Source organism: Montipora capricornis, chromosome 3, assembly GCF_036669925.1.
Source record: "Montipora capricornis isolate CH-2021 chromosome 3, ASM3666992v2, whole genome shotgun sequence".
Taxonomy (NCBI): Eukaryota; Metazoa; Cnidaria; class Anthozoa; order Scleractinia; family Acroporidae; genus Montipora; species Montipora capricornis.
In genome coordinates this window covers 13,620,134-13,643,590 of record NC_090885.1, presented here as the reverse complement: position 1 = coordinate 13,643,590, position 23,457 = coordinate 13,620,134, and the positions used below count along the sequence as shown (strand labels likewise).

The following is a 23,457-nucleotide window of genomic DNA, read 5'->3' as shown; positions in this document are numbered from 1 at the left end:
CTTTTTGGGCACGGCATGAACGAGGCAACTTGAGAAGCACGAGACTGGCTGGCCTTCATCAAATGGCTGAAGCGTGGCCGGAGTAAAAATGTTGTGAGAAGAAGATTTCTAGTTAGATACTAAGGAGTAGCCTTGTTGTGTCCTGGTAGCGTAGACTGTTGATTTCTGAACAAATTTATGTCATAAAAAATTCGCGACAAAGTAGTGCTTTTTTTCGCTGTTATTCTCGTAGCAAAAACGTAACTGGCCTTTCGTCAATTGTTCTTATCAAAGAAACGGTATAATGTAAATAAGAGAATACTGAGATTTCTCTTTGCAGATTGCTAAAGTTGAACTCTATATATCTATACAATAAGCACATTGAAAATTTCTTTATATTACTGTATAAATGTCTGTTTTTGAATGATTTTCCTGCTGCTGCATATGAAAAATAACCGCTTCTTCCCATGATCTTCGCGGAAATTACATTTTGTCCCTCAATAAACCTAGAACAACCAGTTATGGTGCTATTTCTTTTTCCTTTTTTATCAGCTAAGTTGTGGAATGTGCTACCTCTGATTTTATCCGTACCACTGAGTTGACAGGTTTTAAAGTGAGAATCCAGAGCCGCATTTTGTATAGCCGTTTCTCTCTTCAATTATTATTATTTTTAAATATTTTATATTTGCAGTGTATTTTAGCTGTAAATGCAATGTCTCGAAGAAAGTAGCTCTTGTACTTACTCTGAAATTCGTCGAGATGAAAGAAAGTTTATGCATGTGTGTATGTTACCTCGGCGCGTGCGTACACTTTGTATTCCGCGACTACAGCGCTTACCACATGAGAGATGTGGTTATGAATATTTAAGCCAAGTGATTTAAGCTATCAATGACGAGTCGCATGCAGTTATTCAAAAACAGGCGTGCTATTTTTATTATTGTATTGGCACGTGCTCTGTCCTCATCGAATCTGACCCGTGAAAACACGTATCATTTTAAAGTCGCTTGACGATGCCTGCAAACAAATCACTTTCAGGAATGTTAAGCGAGACAACGGCTGTCGTGAAAACACGGCCTTTGGGTGTTGCTTTTGCATAATAAAGCGCCTTCACAACTAAATGATATAGAAATACTTGGAACAAAACGTTTTATTCCCAAAGGATTTGAATTGGGTACAGCCGAATCGGTCTATGAGCTCTGAAATTGAGAGAAGAGCGATATTTTTGTCAAACAATTTCCATGCTTATCAATGATTACAATAATACCACGTTATTCTTCAAACAGGTTCTCAGTTGTTGGTTCCCAGGTTCCAAGATGTTGCGCCCGGACGGGTAAACGATGACCCCCAACGCTTACGGTAAAAATTGAAAGTCAATCGATGCAAAACCTTTCCCAGGCTTATTCAAAAGAGACTGTTCTCAAATGCGTTTTCTCGTCGGTTTTAAAAAGATGAATGTTAATATTTTCCAAACGAGTACAAATAGACTAAAGTCACGTTCCTTATAGCCACAGTTTGGTGACTTCACTGAATTAACCATGGTATACAAGTCAAAAGAATGAAAGGAAACGGTCATTAATGTGTTCGATGATGAATTAATTTCCTTGACAAAAAATATAGCTCGTCTTTCACGAATAGGGCTGACAATATGCACACAAGTACGTGGCTTAGCACTGTTCAATTAAACGACAGCGAAATACTAAAACACCTGCGGCGCTCCAAACAGACTTAGTGAAGAAAGAAAAATGCAGCCTTTTTCAATCTCTCTGTTTACAAAATAATTCTGACAAATAGTCATTCCCACTTCATTAGCTGTGAAAATAGGCTAGCTTTTAAAGTTCATTTTCGTGAAAACTTAATTTAATTAATGCAGACACATTTATAAAACTCATTGACTGCAGGTAATCCTTTGTAACAATGGAGATAGTTTAACCATGTAATTCCACCGGAAATCGACTTTGAAAACAAAAGAAAAAGGAATAGAAAGGTCTTAACAATCCGCTAATAGACGTCATCAAAATTACAACGATCAATGAACTCTTGCGCAACAAATTTTCAATTTTCGAATTACAACGCTCTCCAAACTGGCTGTTGTAAGGTATTTATGGTCAAGGAACAGGTCCTACTGGTAACTCGTGCTCTCAATTAAACAACACGTGCATCAAAATAAATACATTACATCACGGAGTCGGCCTTGGGAAAATGAGTCGAAACTCGAGGATTACGAAGGCAAGGGTGGATAACTTGAATCGGCGTTTTGGTTCAATTTCTTATTTTGAACAACTGTTACAGAAATAGAATTGGAGGGATTGGCGTATTTACGTTCCACGACAAGGCCTCGTTGACGTGGTGTGCAAATCGATCGAAGAAGGAAGATATTTGGAACGACTTGGCGGGTTAAATGAAAGATAGACCCCGTTGGTTCGAAGCTCATTGCACTGAATGAAACTTTTGCAAAACGTGATAATTTGTTCTCAGTTGTTTTCTAGACTCAACTGACAAACGAGTTTTCTTTTTATATAGCAATATTTACGACGATCATGCTGACTTCTTCAATTGGTGTTGAAAGAAACCATGGGAAAAGCGAGCAATATGTTGAGAAAAACCATTTGAGGGAACCATCCTGGAAACACTATGCTCGAGGCATGCTTTTTTTATCACCAAAGGAAAAGAAATGTGAAAGTAAAATGTGTCCAACTTTTTCCCCGCAGGAAGCGGACAAATCTCACGAGAGTCAAATTTTCTCAAAACGATGTGTAGCACAGTTTGGCCAAGATGACAGCAACAAAACGGATGTTTTGGTTAGCATAACGGAACATTATGAAAATAGGCATTGTCTAAACAAACATGTACAAAACAGCAAAAATGGTATGCTGAAACGACTGTCAAATTGTTTTACATGGAAGCAGAGGGTGGCGGAATCCAGAATTCGAACCAAGCGAAACATGGTTCCAGGTTTTTATCCACGTTTGTATACGATACACGAGAATTCCTCCGAATCAGTTGCCGCTGACTTGGATACCATTCCTACGTATAAATGTAGGAGTTCAGAAGCAAAGAAAAGAGATATTACTGCTTTTTGTCAAACAAGCGACCCCAAACTCGCTGCTCTTCATAAAGACATCAAAGCTCTGTGGAAGCGCCTCGAAAATGTGGAGAAAGAATTTGCCTGGGCAAGAGGAAGCCTGGACATGTGTAGCTCCGATGTCAATCATTAACTTATCAAAAATCGATGGAATCGTTGGATCGCGGCCATATTATGAACTCAAAATTTCCAAAACGTCTGGTTGACTGGTAAATGTTAAGACCTTACTTTGGAAATTCCATCCTAAGATTTCAGAGCCGAGTCGTTACAGTCATTCCGTTTGGTGCGAACTAACCGGAATTTTCCTTTCCTAATGACAGTCTCGGTTCTAACCGGCAGACTGAAGACTGCAGACTGCCCCCACTGGATGATTTTTAGACGGAGTTAGTGTAAATACGTAGCGGGGGCACGAGTTCCAGATGTCAGTTGAACATGCACAGGTCGTTAAAATAATATGGACTTTAGTTCATAATATTTGTACCTTGATTTTGAAGTTCAATTAATGCCTGCGCTTACGGTTCGGTTTAAAAAATGTGCCGCTAGTAATATGGCCTTTTCTTCTGATTTTTAATTTTTCTCATCTATACGTTACAGCGTTCTTACACATTTAATGACTATGTTGAAGAAAGTAACTTTAGTGTTGTTTATGTCTTCAACATATGCCAAATGTTCTTTTAATTTAAATAGATTCAGTACTTCCAATTTAGGAGGGGCGTGTCTGAAAACGCCCTTCCCTGTCATCTCTCTGGTCCTCGTTCACTTTTGGCGATACAGACACGTCAGTATTCTGCAAAAGTTAGTCAGGGGCTCTATACATTTCCAAGATTATTGACAAAATCTCATGGGCACGAGGCTTTCCTGTGAAATATTTCTCCAACAGCAAATCCTCATTTTATGAAATGTTTTAACTGGTTCCTAAATTTTTCTGTTCCTAAAAGCCAGCCCCTTGATTTGGATAAAAGTTTGTTTGAAGATTAAATGTTCCAAGAATTGAAATAATGTCTCAAACAGTTTACCATAATGAAATTTTTTTTCCCAAGCCATAAACGTCCCCCTTGTCATTGTGGTCGAATTGGTCTGCATTCAGGATACATAGGGTTCCAAGGCCTTTGCCAGTGAAGACCTTCGCGCGGTTTGACAGCTTGGAAACGCAATATTTATGCTCGAGATTACTGTTAACCTTCAGGGGTGTCTTTCGGAAAATCGCTCTTGTTAGAGTTGTTTTTAAGAAAACCAAGGAAACTATATGCCACTGGAAAACTAATAAAATGTAGCATTTAAAAATGCCTTTACTTCAAAAAGCGATGGCAAGTACTCAAACGCGAAACCGCTGAATTAACGGGCGAGGGCATTTCCATATTCTACTTGGGTCGTGAGAAAATCCATAGTAAAGTTAGGCAATATAATTTTTTCGTATGCACGTCACGCACGTGGACGCCATTGGAAAATTATTCAGAATTTGATAGGAGAATTTCCTTTGGGACTTAAAAGAACCCGCACACTTGTCGCAAAGGGTAGGGGATGTAGTTCCCGGTGTTGTGGTCTGTCTTTTGTGGTATATCATGATTGGGAGGGTAAAATGCTCAGAGAGGGCCATAAGTTAGAAAACTGTGACAGGTTATTACGTCTCCCTCTTTAAATAAAGGTAAAACAAACAAAAAAACAAACAAACAAGTTCAGGGTAGCAGGTCAATTTGTTGGGCTCATGTGTTCCCGTGAATGGACTGATGAATGAAAGAAATGACCGGGATAATTTTGACCTGCTCTTAACTGAGTGGCTTCACAGCTCAGTCGGTAGCTACAATACTCGTCAAAAATCTTGAAACACTTGTGGCTGTTTCCCCTTCCCCAATGTTGATTTGGGTATCACAGTGGTCTTAGTGCTTCAAAACACGCGTGGCTCAACATTGGGGAGGGAGAAGGCACATTTCAGTTGGGAAAACAGTGTGAAGTAGAAATCTCAGGAGTTTTCCAGAAACTTCGAGAAAAACGGTGTCTGTTTCAACGATTTGTGACGAGTATTGTAGAGCATTGCACCTGTATCACAAAGGTCATGTATCATGGGTTCGAACTCCATTGACACTGTCTGAATTTTCCGGGTGTCTATAAGAAGCAATTGCTTCAAGTGCTTGTCCAGATAAATGCGAGGACCACTTCTATCTTTGACAGCATCTTTATTTAAACTCGAATTTATAACAGCAAGAAGTCGTTGATATCTTCGAGAAAAATTGAACATCAAGGGAGGCGAACGTAGAGATACTCAGCGTTTCAAGCGTCAATCCTCATCTAAATCGACTGAAGACAAAAGGCCACTCTACACTTGTTTCAGTTGTGGGGGAACTGGAAATTCAAGAAATCACTGCAAACACAGAGACAAGGTATGCCATTTGTGTAATGTTAAAAAAAAAAAAAACACATATCAAAAGTCTGTAGAAAGACTCAGGGGAGTCTGTGCAACCTGATTCTTTTCAAGACCATTCTGACCTTGAAGGAGACATGTATACCATTTTTTAACTGAACAATGTCTCAACTCCAGACATAAAAGTCCCATTAAAGAATGAAGGCCTAAGCCTGCCAACTGATGCAACTTGATAGTGGATGTGCATCCACTTTAGCTCCCAAGTCCTTCTCAGGTATATTAAGGACTGGGTCATCTTTTTGTAGCCAAAGCGTGAGGGGGGTGGTCAATCTTGAAAATGATTCACACAGTTTGGACAAAACTTGGTGACAGGTTACGTCCCCACTTAACAGGTAATTCAAGACTTTTGTTTTACTTGAAATATGTCACGTGATCAAATAACAAACCACTTCCGGTTTAATTTTGAAAGCTTCTGCAGACAGGGAAAAACGTTGCTTTATCAACGTTTTGTTCTGTAGTTGTACTACCCAAGAACCGTACCCAATGTAATGGGAACGTTTTTCAAACCGTGCTGAAAGTTTTTTTAATTAGTATGTATAAAGTTACGTTAGTGACAGTTCTTTGGTCACGTGACTTGGACATGCATTCCAATTACATTGGGTATGGTACTTGGGTAAGTAGTAAGACTATGCAATAAACTGTTGATAAAGTACCGTCCTTCCCTCTCTGCAGACGACTTATAACCTTAACCGGAAGTGGGCTGTTAATTGGTCACGTCATTGGGTGCCATGGCAACAACACTAATAACTAAACTTACTTTTGGCAGTCGATTACCATGACTGAGCTAGAAGCCTTTTGCACGCATGGTTCTCCAGATAGACCACCCCTGGAAGTTTTACACTAATCAACAACTGACCCATTCCTTAATATACCTGAGTTCTCATAGTATGATACATCTTGTCCTCGTATTCCTTTGACGCCTTAAGAAGTAAATTTGACTACAACATACACTGGAGAGAAAATTAACCCTTTGAAAGAAGTAACAGTGGATGTCGAGTTTTAACCCGGAACACCCCCCTTCCCCCCCCCCCCCCAACCCCTTTCACTTACCCCCGGCCGTCACAGTGAAGAAGTGGAGAAAATGTAAACGGAAAAAATTTAAAATACGAAACTCAAGCTGGTAAGCCACCGGCCAGATCGCGAGAACCGAAAGATCCTTCAGATGTCTCAATTGTATGCAGAAAGAAACGAAATTGTAACCTAAAATCTTTCCTCGAACTCATCACCAAATAATCGGTGATACGGCTTGAAGCACATGGCAACTGCTTAACCGTGAACGTCGAAGATAAACCCTTACAATCACTAAAATTCGTCGGTTTCAGCCACAAGGATTACCACAAACAACACTTCAAGTAAAAATACTTTTATTTTGTCATAATTTGTGCTTATAATAGCACTACGATATCTTCAATTATATCAAAGTTATGTGTACTGAGATATAGATATGAACGGTCACACGGTTTGTCTGGGTACCCTGTGGTCCCCTTTTCTCTTTTACAACACGGAGCTGTGGTTTGAAACTTCATTGGACGAACATTACAGCTTGCGTTGTGCTTGCGTTACGTCCCGTTTCCACACAACGCAAGCGAACTCAAGCACAATCGCAAGTATACAAGGAAAAGGAAATGGAAAAAAAAGATCTTTGCGCTTGCGCTTATGCTTCCGTCAGGCTGGCCGTTTTTCAAGGTTAAATAAGCGCTCTTGTGCTTAATGGTTTGGTTTGTGTTTGCGTCGCTTGTGAAAACAGGCTTAAAGGATTTCAAAACCTGTCCGGCATCCTAATTTATCCTCGGGGATTATTGAAGTCCTTTAGCCATTTAAACAAACCGGCGCCCGAAATGAAAGCCAAAACAGGTTGATTTGCATTCGGATAATTTTAATCTTGATAAGATATACATACGAGGTGTTTGAGCGCTGGTTATTGAAATACAGATTATTGCCTTGTTTTCGCGATACGACAAACAGAAGACATTTTTGAAGAATACACGCGGGAAAAAAAACAAGAAAGGAGACTCTCCAGTGCAACATCTCCAAATCTTAACCGATGTGAAACGTCTGGACTTCATGACAAAATTCAATTGATCTTTCCCCTCAAAGAAGGTAGTGCAACACGAGGTTTGTTGTGTTCTCTTATTATTTCAATAGAGAAAGAGTCGATATCTTCGTTAACTCTTAAAGCTTGAATGTCAAGAGAAGACCTGTAGTGTAACCAGAATTGTCTGAAGCCTCTCGGCATAATCTGCTGTGCTCGAGGTGTACTTGAAGACGTAAAATTATCTTCGCAAAATATCTTGTCATTTCCACTCTGTTCCTGTCCTTGACGTCGTGGAATCCTTGGCAAAAAACTGTCTACCTTCTTTCTTACATAGCGGAGCTCTTTGAGAATACTGCCTTCCAATTTTCCAGGAACAATACTCTTTAAGTTTTCATCTTGCGCCAGTCGTCCGCACCTTCTGTTGTCTTGGATATCGATAGTCTCCAGCTTGGACGTTAGAAAAACGCGTGTCGCGAAAAAATATTGATAACTATGAGTTCAGTTGCCAAAGGTGACGATGTCCAACAGAACAATACCTCCGAAAAAAGCCTTAATGCCTTATGAAATGTTGTAACTTTAAATTAGGTTATAATTATTCGAGACCAAAACTGAAGTCAGAGACAATAGGACATTGACCCTTGGCTTTTTCAATTCATTGTTACAACAACATCTTATCAATGGGGCGCCTTATTCCCTCGAGTTTCTAATATTTGGCGCGCCAGAGACTTCCGGAAGTCCACCTGAGAGGATAGGTTAAGTTATATATGAAACACTAGGCTCTTTTGCTCAATCATACTTTGACTGGGACCTTATAATCTGATTAGAACGTTCTAAAATATAATTTGAAAGTTATCAAGTAGCTAAAAAGTTCAGTTTGAATTGAAGAGCATTCTTTGGTTGATATTTTTTACCGTTACTTTGGAACAAACAGGTGATTTTCATGTTACGTCATCGCCGCCATGTTGTTGGACGAATTTTGTTCGTCCACCAGCAATTCAAATCGTCTATTGGCTTAGGCAACTACAATAGCCCTTCAGTTTGATTGTTTGTTTATTATTTCTTGGCAAGCTAATAACGCTGTTGCCATTTATACCCAACTTTACAAAATTGTGACCAAATTTGCCAAATTGGCGGCCTTTATAATAACCGCTTCCGTGATTGTGTGGCGAAACCACGGGCTTTGTTATTCGTTTCCGCTTTATCGCTTAGGCTCTCCTCAACTGTCCCGCCAACCACCCAGGCTATCACTGAATCCTCCATCGAGTGAAAGCGACAGCCTACAATGGGTACACTTCTTTCACCCTCCTTCTCTCCGGTCTCGTGCATTTTAGAGGCTTTTAAAATGGTGCATTGTTTACGGATCAATAGAAGAGCTGAGCAGTTTAATCCTGAGACCGTCAGGCGTGACTAAAGGTCAACAGTGGTATTGGTAATCGTCACGTATACATGTATCACACTTGAATTACTTGGTAACTCAGGGAAGTTAAGGCACACCAAAGTATAAACAAGAGCAGAACGATAACGCTAGCTCACGGAAGAAGGTCAAAGCTTTAATAGATAAAGAAAGATTAAGAGGTCTCTGCGCCTGCAATCAATTAACTGAAATGGTCTGACTTTATCCTGAAACCTAATCAGTTCAAGCAACTTAATTACCCTTCACAACGCACGGGGCATCAATGAAATGAAGTTGTCTGACAAGCTGAATAGAAAATATGCCTTACAAGGAATGTGTTCAACGTTCAACGTTTCCGAAATTGGTTGAAGATCGTCATCTCTTGGGGAAAACCAAAGATTGGTCCCCGAAGTTGTCCGAAGCAAATGGAAGGGAAAGGATCCGTTTTCAAAGTTATTCGGATCGGTCATCAGGTGGTATTCAATATTGGCACAAATACAAACACAAGAAGATAAATTACGCGAAGAGGAAATCGAAAGAACCCCGCGGGAGCGAAAACGACTCTCTAAAACTTATACAGCGTTCAAAATGTTCCAACTGTGGTGGACTTCTATCCACATCTGGTCGAGTCAACGAACGCTCGTACTTTGTCGCCAGTCATTCATGTGCTTTTGGAAAAGAATATTGTGATGTTATTGGTCCGTGCGCCGACTGCTGTCTCGAAGAGCAAAGGAACGCAATCGTCGAGAAGCAGAGCTTGGAGTTCCCTGGTCTCGAGGTCACGCCGCGGAAACTTGTTGCCCCAGCTTTAGTTCGACAAATAATATCTAACAGTCGTCAAGAAAACACGTTTGAACGCGACGACATACAGCAAGCTAGAAGTGTACTGGAACTGCCTTCGATTTCTCTTGATACCCTTAGGTATATGCGAAGAGAAGCCGGCAGTAGAAAACAAAAACGAAACGCATACAGTGACGATAAGAGAACCACACATAAAAAATACATTGAAATTCGTCTTCCAAAAATTTGACACGTCGAGTTAACGGTAAAGATCAATGTATGACTGAGAAAAGATTTAAAATATTGATCTACTGCTTATAACTTTATCGTATTTATAGAAAAGGAAGAAAGGGGGATGGTAACAAACGCGTTTGTTGCACTTGGGAAAAGTTAGCAAAAAAACCTTCAGTCAAACGAAATTCACATTGAGAACTAAAGGAGACCAGAAATGAGTGTACACATTTGTCTTGAAATTATGAGCGACAATAAAATTGACTTCCTTCTATATCGAAAGCGAGAAGGGGCTAAAAATCTCCGCTTTTTTTCGAATTGATCCTGTTTAAAATCGATAGAGTTTTACTGACTTTAACATTGTTTAGCTCGATTTTCCAAAATCCTACTGCCCTCCAACAGCACTACAACATCTGTGATGTTGTTGCCGATTGGTGATTTTTTTTTTCCAATTGGAAGACGTGGACATGTTCGGACTTGATATTTTATTGTCATTATTTAGTATAAACGACGAGTACTAAATCAATTAAAGCTTTTAGAACGTTGACGATTATTAAGTAATAATATCTCGTTTTCCTATCACCAGTTGAAGAGCTGCAGTAGTGAACAACAAACAAACCTTTTTTTTTTAATTTTCCTGAAATGACAAAATTACCATAAGTACAAAAGAGTTCATTAATCCTTTAACACCCAATGGCCACTTATAGATTTTACTCTGTCTGAACGCCAAACGATTTTACTTGTTAATGGGGCCCCTTGGGGCTTAAAGGTTAAGCTAAACCTGCCTATAATTGATTATAATTGACACAGACTGAAACACAATATCTGTAATATTTTGACAAAATTGCATATTATTTTAACCGCTTTGGGAGCCTCGTTTCTTCACTATGTTTGCCACTTATCTCTATAAAACAGAGAGGAAATATTTTCTTTTTTAATTTTCAAAATTATTCCAAAAAATCCACCAAATCATCGAAGCCTTGGCTGCCAAAATTTCGCCTTAAAAAGATTTCAAGTTAAGTTTCCCTTTTAAACTTTTTGACTGTGCTTTTATTGTCAGCACTATTGAATAACAGCTGAACAATATATAGAAATTGAATTTTCTCGGCAGGCGACAAAATACAATTGTGCAAGGTTTATGAGCGATCAGTTACTGACAGGAAATGTGGCGTATACACAATATAATGATCTGTTGCAAATGAGGACGTATTGTTAACTAATATAGCGTGACTGTTGATATTTTTAATCATTAGCCAAGCAAGGCAGTATCATTCGCTTCAACCAACTCATCGTTTACTTTGTTAAAAGGAACCGCAATGGCATCCGAACCTCCAAAAGTGGTTGGCCTTAATTTTTGTGGTCTTTTTTACACTACTACGCGGTACACCATGACACATTTCCCAGATTCTAAAATTTCTGATCTTTTTAAATTAGAAATAAAAGCTCCTAGGGATCCAAAGGGTAACTATTTTATCGACAGAGACGGTGGTTTGTTTAAGTACGTTCTTAACTTTTTGCGGACCAAAAAGTTGGTCTTACCCGAAGAATTTCAAGAGTTTGAACAGCTGGAAATCGAAGCCTCCTTCTACAACATCAAACCTTTAGAAGAGGCAATTCAGAATGCTAGGAAAGTTCGTCATTCTTCTAGTGCCGGTCCAGAGATTTTACGCCTCTTCTACAGTTCGAGAACCAAACTTGTGCTAGCTGGTAAATTAGCTATGATTCAGGGGCTCGTGCCAAACATTGGATTGCTAGGAGGATCCGTCACCTATGGGTCTGGTTACTTTTTGAGCACTACTGAGGGGTTGTTAGAAGGTGGTCAAGCTACAATTCAAATTAAACTCGAGCATCTGGATGCGTTTCTGCAACATGTCGTCAATCAAGGGTTCGAGGTCAAGATGTCAAAGTTCTTTTTGGACGGTAACGCAAGCCAAGCATGGGTCTTCGTGAGAAATTAACTCTCGGAAGCAAGCGCAACAGCGCAAGCGGAAACACAAAGTCAGAAAATTAGTAGGGAATTTGGCAGAAGATGGTTGTAGATCAAATTGAGAGACTTCATTTTAAAAGTATATGTCAATGAACTCTTACTTCATATATAAAAGGTCGTAAAAGAGACCAAATAAACGTCAGTAATCAGAGGTTAAGATAATACAAGCCTTTTTAAAGTGTACTGCTATTTTCCATTACTATCAAGTGCGAGGGGATTTAAGCAGTGTTGTTTTCGAAAAGAAAACGCCATATTGAAAGCCAGCAAGACCCTGGGAACGAAGTTGACATTTCCAACATGGCCGCTGCGCGAATCAAGGCCCAGTAGTTCAGTATTTATGTCGCCATGGTTCCACGCATGCCAAAGCTCCCCCATCTTCTTTATTTACCAAGACGACTAACAACCCACAGTTGACACAGTTCCTTAATTCGTTCTGACGAAGGGCTAACGCAAGAAACGTCAGCGCGTAAATCTTTCTTACGGTGCGGGTTAATTAACTTTATAAACACGTTTAATAAGACCATATTTTCGTGTTTCACTCCCCATTAACCCAGCGCAGCGTTTCTTCAGAAACAGAATTTCCAAATATTTAAGGAACTGGTCCTAAAGTACAGGAAGGAGGTAGGCCGGAAAAATCGAATTTGGGAAGACACAGTTGTAGTGGCCCACCCCTTCCAGCTCCAGGTTATGTTAATAGGCAATTTTCGAAAGATTAATATTCAGCTTGATAGCGAGGCAGAGATTACAAAAACAATGGAAACAAGTTGCAATGGGTGTGAAAGATATTAACATATCAGGCCACTTTCCATTGTCTTTGTCCTCTATTAGACATGTAGCCCGCAAGAGGTACGGTCAATCGCCTCATGGGCTAATGACCCGTGACCCTTGAGGGCGAAGGGTCTAGTTGTTTAGTATCGCAAAACTAGTCGGGCCGAAAAGGCAATAATAAAGTTAGCAAATGCATGCAGTTGAAGAAATATTATGTGGGAATAAAACGAAAGAAAGCGTCACGCTTTTCGCTACTCGAGGACTATTACGGATAGTTCTCTAGTAGCGTAGACAATTAAAATGCAGGATTTGCATTAGTCCACTAGTTGGTGATACTAAGAAATTATCACCCTACTCAGTAAAGCACTCTTGCGTTGCCATCCACGGGCCAGCTGCTCGAAGCCTGGTTACAGTCAGGTTAGTGCTACCGTTAGTTAAGAGGTATCAAAACCTATAGGTTTCCATGATCATGTGAACGCTGGTTAGCGCTAACCATGCCTCGAGCAACCCGGGCCAGACGTGTAGACATGTTTTTGTTCTGGAGAGGTGCAAGTGAGTGACAATTTCACTTATAATTTATATATATATATAACAGACAATATGAAAAATTTAAGTATATCTGAATTTGCATAAATGTTGGTGTTTTGCCATTATTTCGAGAAAACGTCTTAGCCAGGATTTCTTTTAGGGCTATGTAAGACTGCGAGCAGTCTCTCTTTTGCTCTGGAATCGTTGAAACAAACGCGAGCGTTGATCTTTCAATACCTGAAGCTGCGGGTCGCATACCGCGTTCCTGTCTCGTTCGTTTCAACCATTCTAGAGCAAGAGAGACTGTTCGCAGTCTAGGGCCATGTGTATGTATAATTGTCAACAATAAAACTGATGCAGCATTTCCAAAACCCTCCCCCAATGTATAGCATTATTTTCCTTTACCCACCCCTTTTTTATGCACACAAATGATGGGCCACCCTCCAGCCCCCTTTTTTCCCGGCCCACCCCTGTCCGTAAGAAAAATCGAGCTTCCGGTTTAAAGACTAAATGGCGTTACACATGATGACGAACATGTTGTGAAAACCGGAAATCAGATTCAGTGCTGTCGCTAATTTGTAAAAAGTGCGAGGTTATCCGACTTTTCAGGGCTTTTGTGTCGATTGTATTCATTTTAAGGTAAGTTTACGGGTTATGTCCTCTGTGTTAAGTTGAGTTGAATTTGCATATGAATAGAGATGATTCGTTCTTCAGACGATGACAATGGTGGCCGGGTATAATTTTCTGACTTAATCTTGTTCAGTGGCGTACGTATTTTCAATTTAACCATTGATAATTACAAAGAGTATGCTATAATCGACAGAGCCTTGACTATTGCTTTATAGTAACCTTGGAAATACATTTTTGGTAGAATAATTGTTCCCTGGGGCCCACCGTTGAATACGAAGACGCTTCCTCATTTCTGTTATGTCTTCTCTCGATCCTCTCTTGTATGAAGTATAAATTGCTATTTGCTTGTCTCTATGAAGATTTAGACGTTAGCCTACGATGACCCACGGCTATTCTGACATTATTTGGGGACCGTCGTCCGTTCAAAGTCCCAAGATAAATTTTAAGTTTAACCAATGCGGCCATGCGCTTCAGCCACGCAAAGCGAACAGAACATCGTACGTGTCATCGGAAGAGGCCTATTGTTCGTGCGGTTGGTCAAACTTTACGTATCAAAGAGAGAGTGTCTAGGTGCGGTGGAATGTTCCTATTTTTTACGAATATGCCTTGGATTTCTCGGCAGATTGCTCCGTTCCTAGAGTCTTTCAGTGACTCTGGGAGCCAATTGCGCAAACAACCTTCAATTTGCCCAGTGTTAATCATCACACAACGCACTAAGGAACCATTGCGTGACACTTGCTTCAAATTACCGCAACTCGATTGATTTGATTTACTCAGCACAGATATATAATACCACAACGAATACCATAACAGATTACAAATGAGCAGATAGGTGTCTCTTATCTCGTTTCATCATTTCCGTCATATTTGCGGTTCCCATCACCTCCTTTTCTCCGTTCAACAAGACGCCTATTAGTGCGTTTCCGTGGGATGCACAAACAGTTAACACAAACTGTCCAGTTAGAGTAAGTAGCCATGCTTAGCTGGAGTGAAAAAATCACGGATAAAATCTGGGAAGTTGTGAAAGCTTACCAGACGGATGAGCCTGTAACTTTAGTAGCTGTTACTTGTTGTATAAAAGAGAAATAAAGGTTATCTATTGATTGATACTTGTAAATAAATTTGCCATTGAAAACACTCACCACAGCAGCCATCAGAGGTTACTTTTACTAAAGATTCTTGAGGAATGTCAGGATATTAAGGTGAAATTTCTTTGAAATTTATTGAATGAAGATCGAGCACGTCATTTATTTGGTTTGGTTGTGTACAAACTGAATTAGAATTAAGCTTATTCACAAACGTTAAAGACAACACACCTTTACTTTATGGACAGTTTCAATTTCAAATAAAGTACACCAGTTGGCAATTAAGAATTGCGCAAAAAGCAAATTTAAAATATATTTCTTAAAAAGACAAATGTATGAATTTGTGAAGGACGTGTGTTTTTTTTTTATTTTTTATTTGGTGAGTTGTGTGCGTAATACTGGTTTAGATCTTCGTAATTTTGGACTAAGAATTTTGGGATTGGTTAATAAATTGAGTTGAGTATCTGGGACTTTCTTATTATAATCACTACCGTTAACTTCGTGCCTTGCAATCTACATCTGTTCCATCAAATTAAATGCCTCAGCGGCTCCATGAATGAGCCAAAAAAGCAAAGTTTTGTTTCCTTCGCGCAAAATGTTATAAATGGAATGGTTTTTCGTAACAACAACAACAGCCGTGATGGCGCAATAACATCTGATGCGAGAGGCCCGAGTTGAAACAGCGGTTCGTGTTATGCCCCTTTCCGCGGGACAGGGAATTTCAAAAAGTGCAATTTGTGACTACAAAAAAGAAAAACAAAAAGAACAAGGAGAAAAAAAAGAGAAGAAAAAGTGAGCAAATTATCTGAGGTCACCCATCCAAGGTTAAAGCCTCATCATTTACACTAGCAAGTTTTCCTTGACAAGTTTTCCTTGGCAGTGTAAATGAAAAAATATGACAAGTTTTTCCTTTACAAGTGTGTGTCCTTGCTGAAAACTAGCATGCTAGTTTTAGAACAAGGACACTTGTCAAGGAAAAACTTGTCAAGGATTACTTGCTAGTGTGTACAGTCGGCAAGTTTTCCTCGACAAGTGGGGTTGCTAGTGCAAATGAGGCTTAATTGCCATAACAGACCATCCAAAAGCAAAGAATATAGCTCGGCATTCGTGTGCGGGACTTTGTGGCCGAGTGGCCGATCCTTTCGCGCGCTCAGTTCAGCAGAGGGCTCAGGTTCGATCACGCAGGAAAAATTACTGTACGGAAATGTGACGGTTTGTAGGGTTAATTCAATATCCGCTGGGTATGCACATATGTGACTACGATGAAGAAATATAAAAAGAAATAGGAACGGGTAGGTCTTGCCGGATTGTTCTCCTAAAAGTGGCATATTATGCTTCTAGCAGTGCTCGAAATTTTGCCAAGTTATGCCAGAATTCCCAAACTATGCTCCTGATTTCCGAAATTACAAAATGATGTAGATTCTGTACATATGGGCGCGCAGCAACGACACCAAATCATGATATTTTTCAAATATTAAGCCGTTGTTGTAAATTTCTTTGAGTTTTATGGAAGTTTGTCTCGGCCCTCAGCTGTCCAAATTAGCTGCTTGGATCTCTGAACCGTTTGTAAAATGCCTTCAACGAAGTAACGATAGCACTTACATATACTGACTGAACCAACAGAATATAGTACTCTCTTGAATTAAACTAACTCAAACTATAGCAAACTATAACGTTTAAAGCATCAAGTCACGAAGCAAATTAACTTGTCTTGGCACTTCTGAGTTCTTTCAGCATCAATAATTGCTTGAATAAACATGGATAAGAATTGTAAACACAAGTCAACATCAGCGCTTATTGTACTGCAACATTACGCTGGCCTGGAGATAGTCGGCAAGAGCGCTGCCATGCTGATCGCTGAATGCCGCTGAGAGTAGGGAGAATTGAGGCTCGCCCAGCTGCAGCAGAGGAAGGCTGCATCAATAGAATCGCTTCACAGCGGCTGACCAACGTGGAAGACGCTCCACATGTTGGCACCACCACTTCACTTTCTCGCCCTCTTCAGTGTTACCACCACGTCCTGCGCGGCAGTGACATTATTGGGCAGCTCTGCAATCAAACCATCTATGACCCTGTCGCTGTTAAAGAAGGGGAAGATGCGGAGAGCCGACAAGGTGGCTGCCGTAGGTGTCGCATCCATTACACTGCCACGGAGCACATGATCCGTGCATGATCTCTGCATCACCAAACTGTACAAGCAACTGTTCACACACCTCCCACTTTGACCACCATCTTGTTTCACTGTAGGACTTTGGGGTTCGACCAGTAAGCTCTTGCCAGATTAGCTTTTCCCTGTGACTGTGTTTCAAGTGACGGATCCACAACCTTCCAAAGTACAGGACATCTGGAACTTTGAAATGGTTTCGTACGTTATCTAGTGTGTGAGAAAAGTACACGACACTTAGCATTTTAGGAAACACAAATTTGATTTGATTCAGGGCTGCTTCGTTAACACTTGCACCATCTTTCATTGTTGCAAGTAAAGAGTTACCACGTACTTGATAGTCAACAGACAGACAGTCATTAAGTACTATAAATGCGCCAGATCTTGGGCATTTACAGACTTTGCTCAGATATCTAGCCTAGTAAGGCGTTGAACAATCGATCAGTTGTCGCTGACAAAGGGCCCGATAATGACGATGTCCTCACCCAGTCTATTACTCCCATCAAAGATTAGGCCAAGGTATCCGGTAGCTACTTCTTCTTTCAGTCGCTCTGTTTCCTGTTTCAAAGCAAGGGGAATGTGCTAACGTAAGTGGGAGCTATCTGTCAAGCTGTTCCCATCTCTTTCAAGAAGATCGCGAAGTTTATCAATCTTTTACAATAGAACTCCGGCCTTCAAGAAATCTTCCACTACCTGTAAACGAAATGCACGTATTCCTAAAGGCAAGGTGCTTGTTTGTAATCGGCAACTGGCATTATCAGCTTTCAGCGCCTCAGTGATGGTAACATATCTTTTCTTCGATTTGACAAGCTTTTCCTTTCCTTGGGTATGTTTCTTGGATTTACAATGGCTTTGTAAAATGCTCTTCTCAGTGGATAGTAACTCGTGGCAAGCATTGCAGAACAGCTTCCCTCCTCTTAGACATAAGTGTTCATTGGGAAAGGACCGCAGCGTCTCGTGTAAATCAATCTTTTTGACATCAGCTTTCTTTCCCCGTTCACTGTATTTACCTTGGGTGGACTTCTGAGATCGATCTCTTGCAATTGAGGCTGTTTGTGACCCTTGACGTCGTAGAACGACTTGATTCCTTTCTTCTGAATCCTGATTTGACACTCATGGCTGTGGGTCAAGATTAATCCACGCCCATGTTGGAGTCGTATGGCAGCTAGCTTACACAATCCCCACGTGAAGCCAGATGGGAAACCAGATTATCAGACTCCTCCAAAAGGTTAACCGCGCACGCAGAATTCGCTAAAAGAGACAGTAACTAAGCATGTCAGAACAAAGTCAATACTACTATTAGAGTAGCTAAAACACGCATTGCAAGAACCTACCACATAAATTTAATTTATTTCTGAAGAAAATACACTATATTTACTAAATTTTATGAATTAATGCTCCAAATTTACTAATTAAAAAATTAGGTTTTCCTGCTCAAATTATGCCAAAAGGTATGCTAGCACAATCCGCCAAGGCCTAGGAACGGGCTCGAATTGTTACCGTGGCCGCCTTCGGCATCCCACGGAATAATGATACATTTGTGTCCCAGGTCTAGGATATGGGTTGCAAAGCACCGTAACGTGCCTTAATAGCCCTTATTCACGATAGCGGCCATGTTGGTTTTCAAATTGTCATGCAAATTAGCCATGTGTTATGCTGGGCGGCAAACTTTGGAATAAAGGCAAATTGCGGAAAATCGGCACGTCGAAATATTGAATTAACATTGCTAAAAGTACATTTTAGAATTTAGAATTAAGTACCTTTTATAATAATTTTACATCTTTTGATTGCCTCCGACATTTTGACTTTCTACTTCGCTATCTCTTAATTTTTCAGTGAAAAAAATCGAAGTAACTTGTGCAAGCATTCTGTTTTACTACTTAGGTGATAAACATTCAGTGAACATGAAACAAATCATCTGTGTGGCTGAGATGTTCGTTATAACCTCTCGAACTTGAGTTGTTTGCCCCCTCAGAAGTGTGTAGCTAATTTGCATGATAATAGCAAATCCAACATGGCGGCCATCGTGAATAAGGTCTATTGCTTAGTTCCTGGTTTAAGACTTAATTGTCCCTATTCTAAATCAAATGTATTTTCATTCTTTTGACGAACCCTTATAAGCTCTTTGACAACAGGCAGAAGCTCCTGTGATAGGTAATTTTGTTTCTTTTGTTACATCCCAGGATTCCAAGTTGGAGTAGATGGGAGAGGTTGAAAAGCTTCCTTCCATAATTGACCTTAACGTTGGCGGCCATGTTTATACCACATCTCTTGTCAGCCTAACAAGGTATCCAGATTCTATGTTAGGTGTCATGTTCAGTGGTCAGCGACCTGTAGCCAAGGATTCTCGAGGAAGATTCTTCATTGATCGTGACGGCCCGATGTTCCGCTATGTTTTGAATTTCTTGCGCTCGTCTAAGTTAAATTTGCCCGAGAATTTCCAAGAATTTGATCAGCTTATGGAAGAAGCCGATTTTTACCAAATTTCCCAGCTCATTAATGCCCTGAATGAGATCAAATCATCGAGGTCGGTGGCAAGAAATCAGGTCATCAGGCTCACTCTGGACAGAGATAGACATGGACTTGAAACACTGCTAACAATTTATGCCGAGAGGCGTATACTGCAGGAAATTTTCCAAGGGCATGATTGTCTTAGCAATCCTCTTGTATTTTCCTTCGACAAAGAACAGGCGGACTCATCGATTTCAGCAATACTTCAACAACTCACCAACTACGGGTTTGAAGTAATGACCAGTCTTTCTCATCCTGGTGATCAATCCATCAACGAGTGGTTTCTTCTACGCAAGCGTTAAAGGCGGTCAAGTATGAAGTTGACTTACCTGACGACGATATTTTAAACGCTATGTATCGATATTTCAATTTCAACGTTGGCCCAGTTTTCAATCTCGGTAGTGATATCTTCATGCTGTCAAGGTTTCAAATATTTAAACGGCTCATTGGGCTACAGAAGAAAACACAAGAATTTAAAGTGAATTTTTTTGTCTTCCTTGTTCCACTCTTCTTAAATAAATGCAGAGTATTGCGTAGTTCTGTTATTGGCAGCAAGTGTTGCTCTCGCATGTCGTCGATGCGAGATTCGCCGATTTTTTTTTTGATTAACATTTTGAAATTACTTCTTTGATTACACCGGAAACAAGCTTTCCTATTTATTTCAGCACTAAAAGAAAAAAAGAAATTGTATATATATCACTCGCACAATGGAGAATGGGCTTCCGTTTTCATGCAACGCTTTATTCAAGACCCGACGCGTTTCGGCATTTGCCTGAACATGCAATTGTTACAGAATATTAATTGGTGATATATATAATTATACATATATACAATTAATATATATATATATATATATATATATATATATATATATATATATATATATTATTTTTTATTTTTTATTTTTTATAGACGGATTTGAACACAGTAAAGTTTGGTTTCTGGTGCGTATAGTAAAGGGTTTTTATTACTTTCACTTAGAGTTCTATTTGTTCATCTTAGTATTCGTTTTCCGGAAATTAAACTAAATGTTCATTATTCATAAGCTCTCACTTGAAATATTTCCTAGTGTTTCAAGCTAATTCGAAGTAGTTTAGCGAAGGTTGTAGTGGGACAGCGCAAGCTGTTGATATTGTTTTTTCCAACTCCACGGCGCCATCAGGCACATAAGATCTCCTTATGAGGAGCGATGAGCGCTTTCTGAATTCCCGCCGAAAGTCCTCCTTCATGCATGCGTACAACAGAGGATTTGCCAGTGACGATAGAGCTACGGTAAAGAGAGAGGCATTTTGAAGTGCGAGAGGAGATAGATCGGGCCTATTAACAATATTGACTGTTGTCATATAAAGGATGGGCAACCACGACACGATAAATATTACTACGATTGCCATAAATACCTTGGTTACTTTAGCCTCTGTTTTTACTCTCCTCGACGATATGGCATTTGCAGAGCGCTTTCGAATGTTTTGATGGTGTTTTCGTAATCGCTGCGCAATTTTGAGATAGGCAGTAAATATGGCTCCGTAGGGAAGAATTACGAAGATCCCCATGAGGCAAAATAGGTAGACCTTGTGAATTGTGGCATCAGGGATTGTTGACCATGTCACAGGCAAGATTGAAATTAGTAGTGAAGTTGCCCAAATTATCACAATGAGCTTGACAAAGTGGTTTTGAACAACCTGCCTGTACTGAAAAGGTCTGCTGACAGCTATATAACGATCCCACGTCACTAAACCAATATTTCCAACTCCTGACAACAGGACAAATGCGATGACATAGCCTTCTGAGACAGCCACTTTCGAATCGGGCCCACTAAGGTGAATAGGATAAAACAGTCCTCCGGTCAGTATATCGGATACTGCGAGGGAGACCAAAAATCCATTAGTGAAGGTGCGAAGACGGGCGCTTGATACCACAAGAACGCACAAAATCAAGTTTGTTGCTACAATGAGCACAGCTAAACAAATCAAGATGATGCATTCCCACGTAACTTTCATGGTTGATGCTGTGGCAAGATTTTTTCGTGGCCGAATGCCGAATGCAGTTAAATGGTTGTGTAGCGAGCGGAGCAGCTGCCGTCGGTTCAACTGTTTCTCATTCTGATGCTTATATAATTTCCTTCAGTTGGCATTTGAATGGGCTGAGTGGCAAAAAGAACCACAATATTATCTTCAAGTTGTAAACATATTGCAAACAAACGGTAATCAGTTTACTGATTGACGAAACAGAGGAAATAAGTGACAGAAATCATTTTAAAATCTTAAGTTTAACTTAAAGCCGAGGTCTTCACTAGCAGATGTTTCGTTATTTGCATTTTCTGAACAGGCAATTCAATTTCCTGTAGAAGTAGCTGGCAAGTGAATGCCACTTTTTGCTGTCAGTTATAACTTGTTTTTCGCACCATCTTACAATCACGGAAAATTGGAGTTATTATGAAGTTGTTTTCTTTCTAGAGTATTCCTGAGCAATGGGGTGTCTTTTTTTACTTAAGTTGGCGGAGAACATTAAATTTAAATAATATGACCTCTTCATTGGTTAAATAAATATTTAATGAGAATGGACAATTTCGAAAACTTTGAAACAATGAAAATGTTATTGTGTTTGTCAGGATATTTAAAGATACTGGGAACAATTTTGATTATATATTACTTTTCTTGTATAAAAATATAAATATGTTCACGATTTGTTATAGTTTAACGGTTGAAATTTGTGTTATAGGCGTTCTTAAAATTCGCAGGGAAACGAAACGGTGTAGAGTGAACATTTGGATTCGTTTAGTCGATTAAGTTGAATAATATCAATTATTCATACACTGAGCGCTCAGCCTTTTAATGGTGCTCAGTTTCAGAAACACTATACTGTCGCTGACAAAATTGCCTGTCTTTCGAAAACACTAAAAATAGCTTGAAATTCTAGAAATTGTTCCCAAAACGTGTGACCTTCACACGTTTTGGCAACAAGTAATAAAAGCAGGAGCGTTTAATTTTTTCATTCATGTTCCGACACAAGCGAATACCAAATTTTGCCAGAAAATGTCGATAAACTGCGGAAGCTGGCTATGGCTGATTATACCAAAAAAAAAAAGGAAATGTTGCTACGATGAACTTGACCCAGCGTCACAAATCACTGAAAACGATGACTTCCCTCGAATTAGAATATTGCGTTTATTTCTTCATGCTAGCTGGGCATGGATTTATGTTCAATGCCAAACTGTCATAGGGTGAGGCTCGGTTTATCTGTTTCTGACGGTTGTTGCCCAAGCTCTTTGTCGATGTACCGAATAGCCTGGATAAAGATAGACCCCGAAATCAGATTTTAAATAATTACGTTTCTCGATCAGTCCACTGATTGTAAGGATCGATGACGGAACTGATTAAACTTAATCAAAATTCTCAAGTTTAGCTTGTTATTTGTATTTTCCAAAAAGACTATTCCATTTCCTGTTGACGTAGCTTGTAAGTAAAAGCAAGTTTCTGATGATTTCGCAATCGCCGACGATGAAACCTTTTGCCCGTCATCCCAAATGTTGTCTTTAATCACTGGAAAAATAACTTTTTGCACTCACAAAGCCCAAATAATTATAAGTAATGAGAATTGACAGTTTCGTAAGTGTTAAAGAAATAATTTTACTCCTTCGGTAAGACTAAGGTAAATGGTATTGAAATTTATAGTCAGCGAGATTGGTTTTTCTGATTTGCTGCAATGCCATTTATTCAATTCGTTCAATTCTCTTTTACTAGTTTACATGATAAATATATAATATTAATAGGCAAGCCTAAAAACGGATCTCCTCAGTTATTATTCTATAACTGACTTCATTGACCACACGAGCCGCAGTCCGGCTTTCTCGGTGCCATAAATTATG

At 39.7% G+C, this 23,457-nt stretch overlaps 3 protein-coding genes across 4 annotated transcripts; 2 read left to right on the top strand and 1 right to left on the bottom strand.

Moving 5' to 3' along the window:
• Positions 1–6,859: 6,859 nt before the first annotated feature.
• Positions 6,860–22,985, top strand: LOC138042295 (BTB/POZ domain-containing protein KCTD6-like). Of its 2 annotated transcripts, none has more exons than XM_068888143.1 (2): positions 6,860–7,580; positions 19,265–22,985. In XM_068888143.1, exon 2 carries the CDS (start codon positions 19,283–19,285, stop codon positions 19,892–19,894), a length of 612 nt encoding a protein of 203 aa, XP_068744244.1. In that variant the 5' UTR covers positions 6,860–7,580; positions 19,265–19,282; the 3' UTR covers positions 19,895–22,985. The 2 variants fall into 2 exon arrangements, with proteins under 2 accessions (XP_068744244.1, XP_068744243.1); XM_068888142.1 differs by lacking the exon at positions 6,860–7,580 and adding an exon at positions 13,732–13,841.
• Positions 7,470–12,084, top strand: LOC138042293 (BTB/POZ domain-containing protein KCTD6-like). Its single transcript, XM_068888141.1, has 2 exons — positions 7,470–7,595; positions 8,725–12,084. The coding sequence occupies exon 2, from the start codon at positions 11,236–11,238 to the stop codon at positions 11,875–11,877; it is 642 nt and encodes a 213-aa protein (XP_068744242.1). The 5' UTR covers positions 7,470–7,595; positions 8,725–11,235; the 3' UTR covers positions 11,878–12,084.
• On the bottom strand, positions 20,666–21,589 carry LOC138042292 (neuropeptide FF receptor 1-like). Its single transcript, XM_068888140.1, has one exon. It carries the CDS (start codon positions 21,587–21,589, stop codon positions 20,666–20,668), a length of 924 nt encoding a protein of 307 aa, XP_068744241.1.
• Positions 22,986–23,457: the final 472 nt, after the last annotated feature.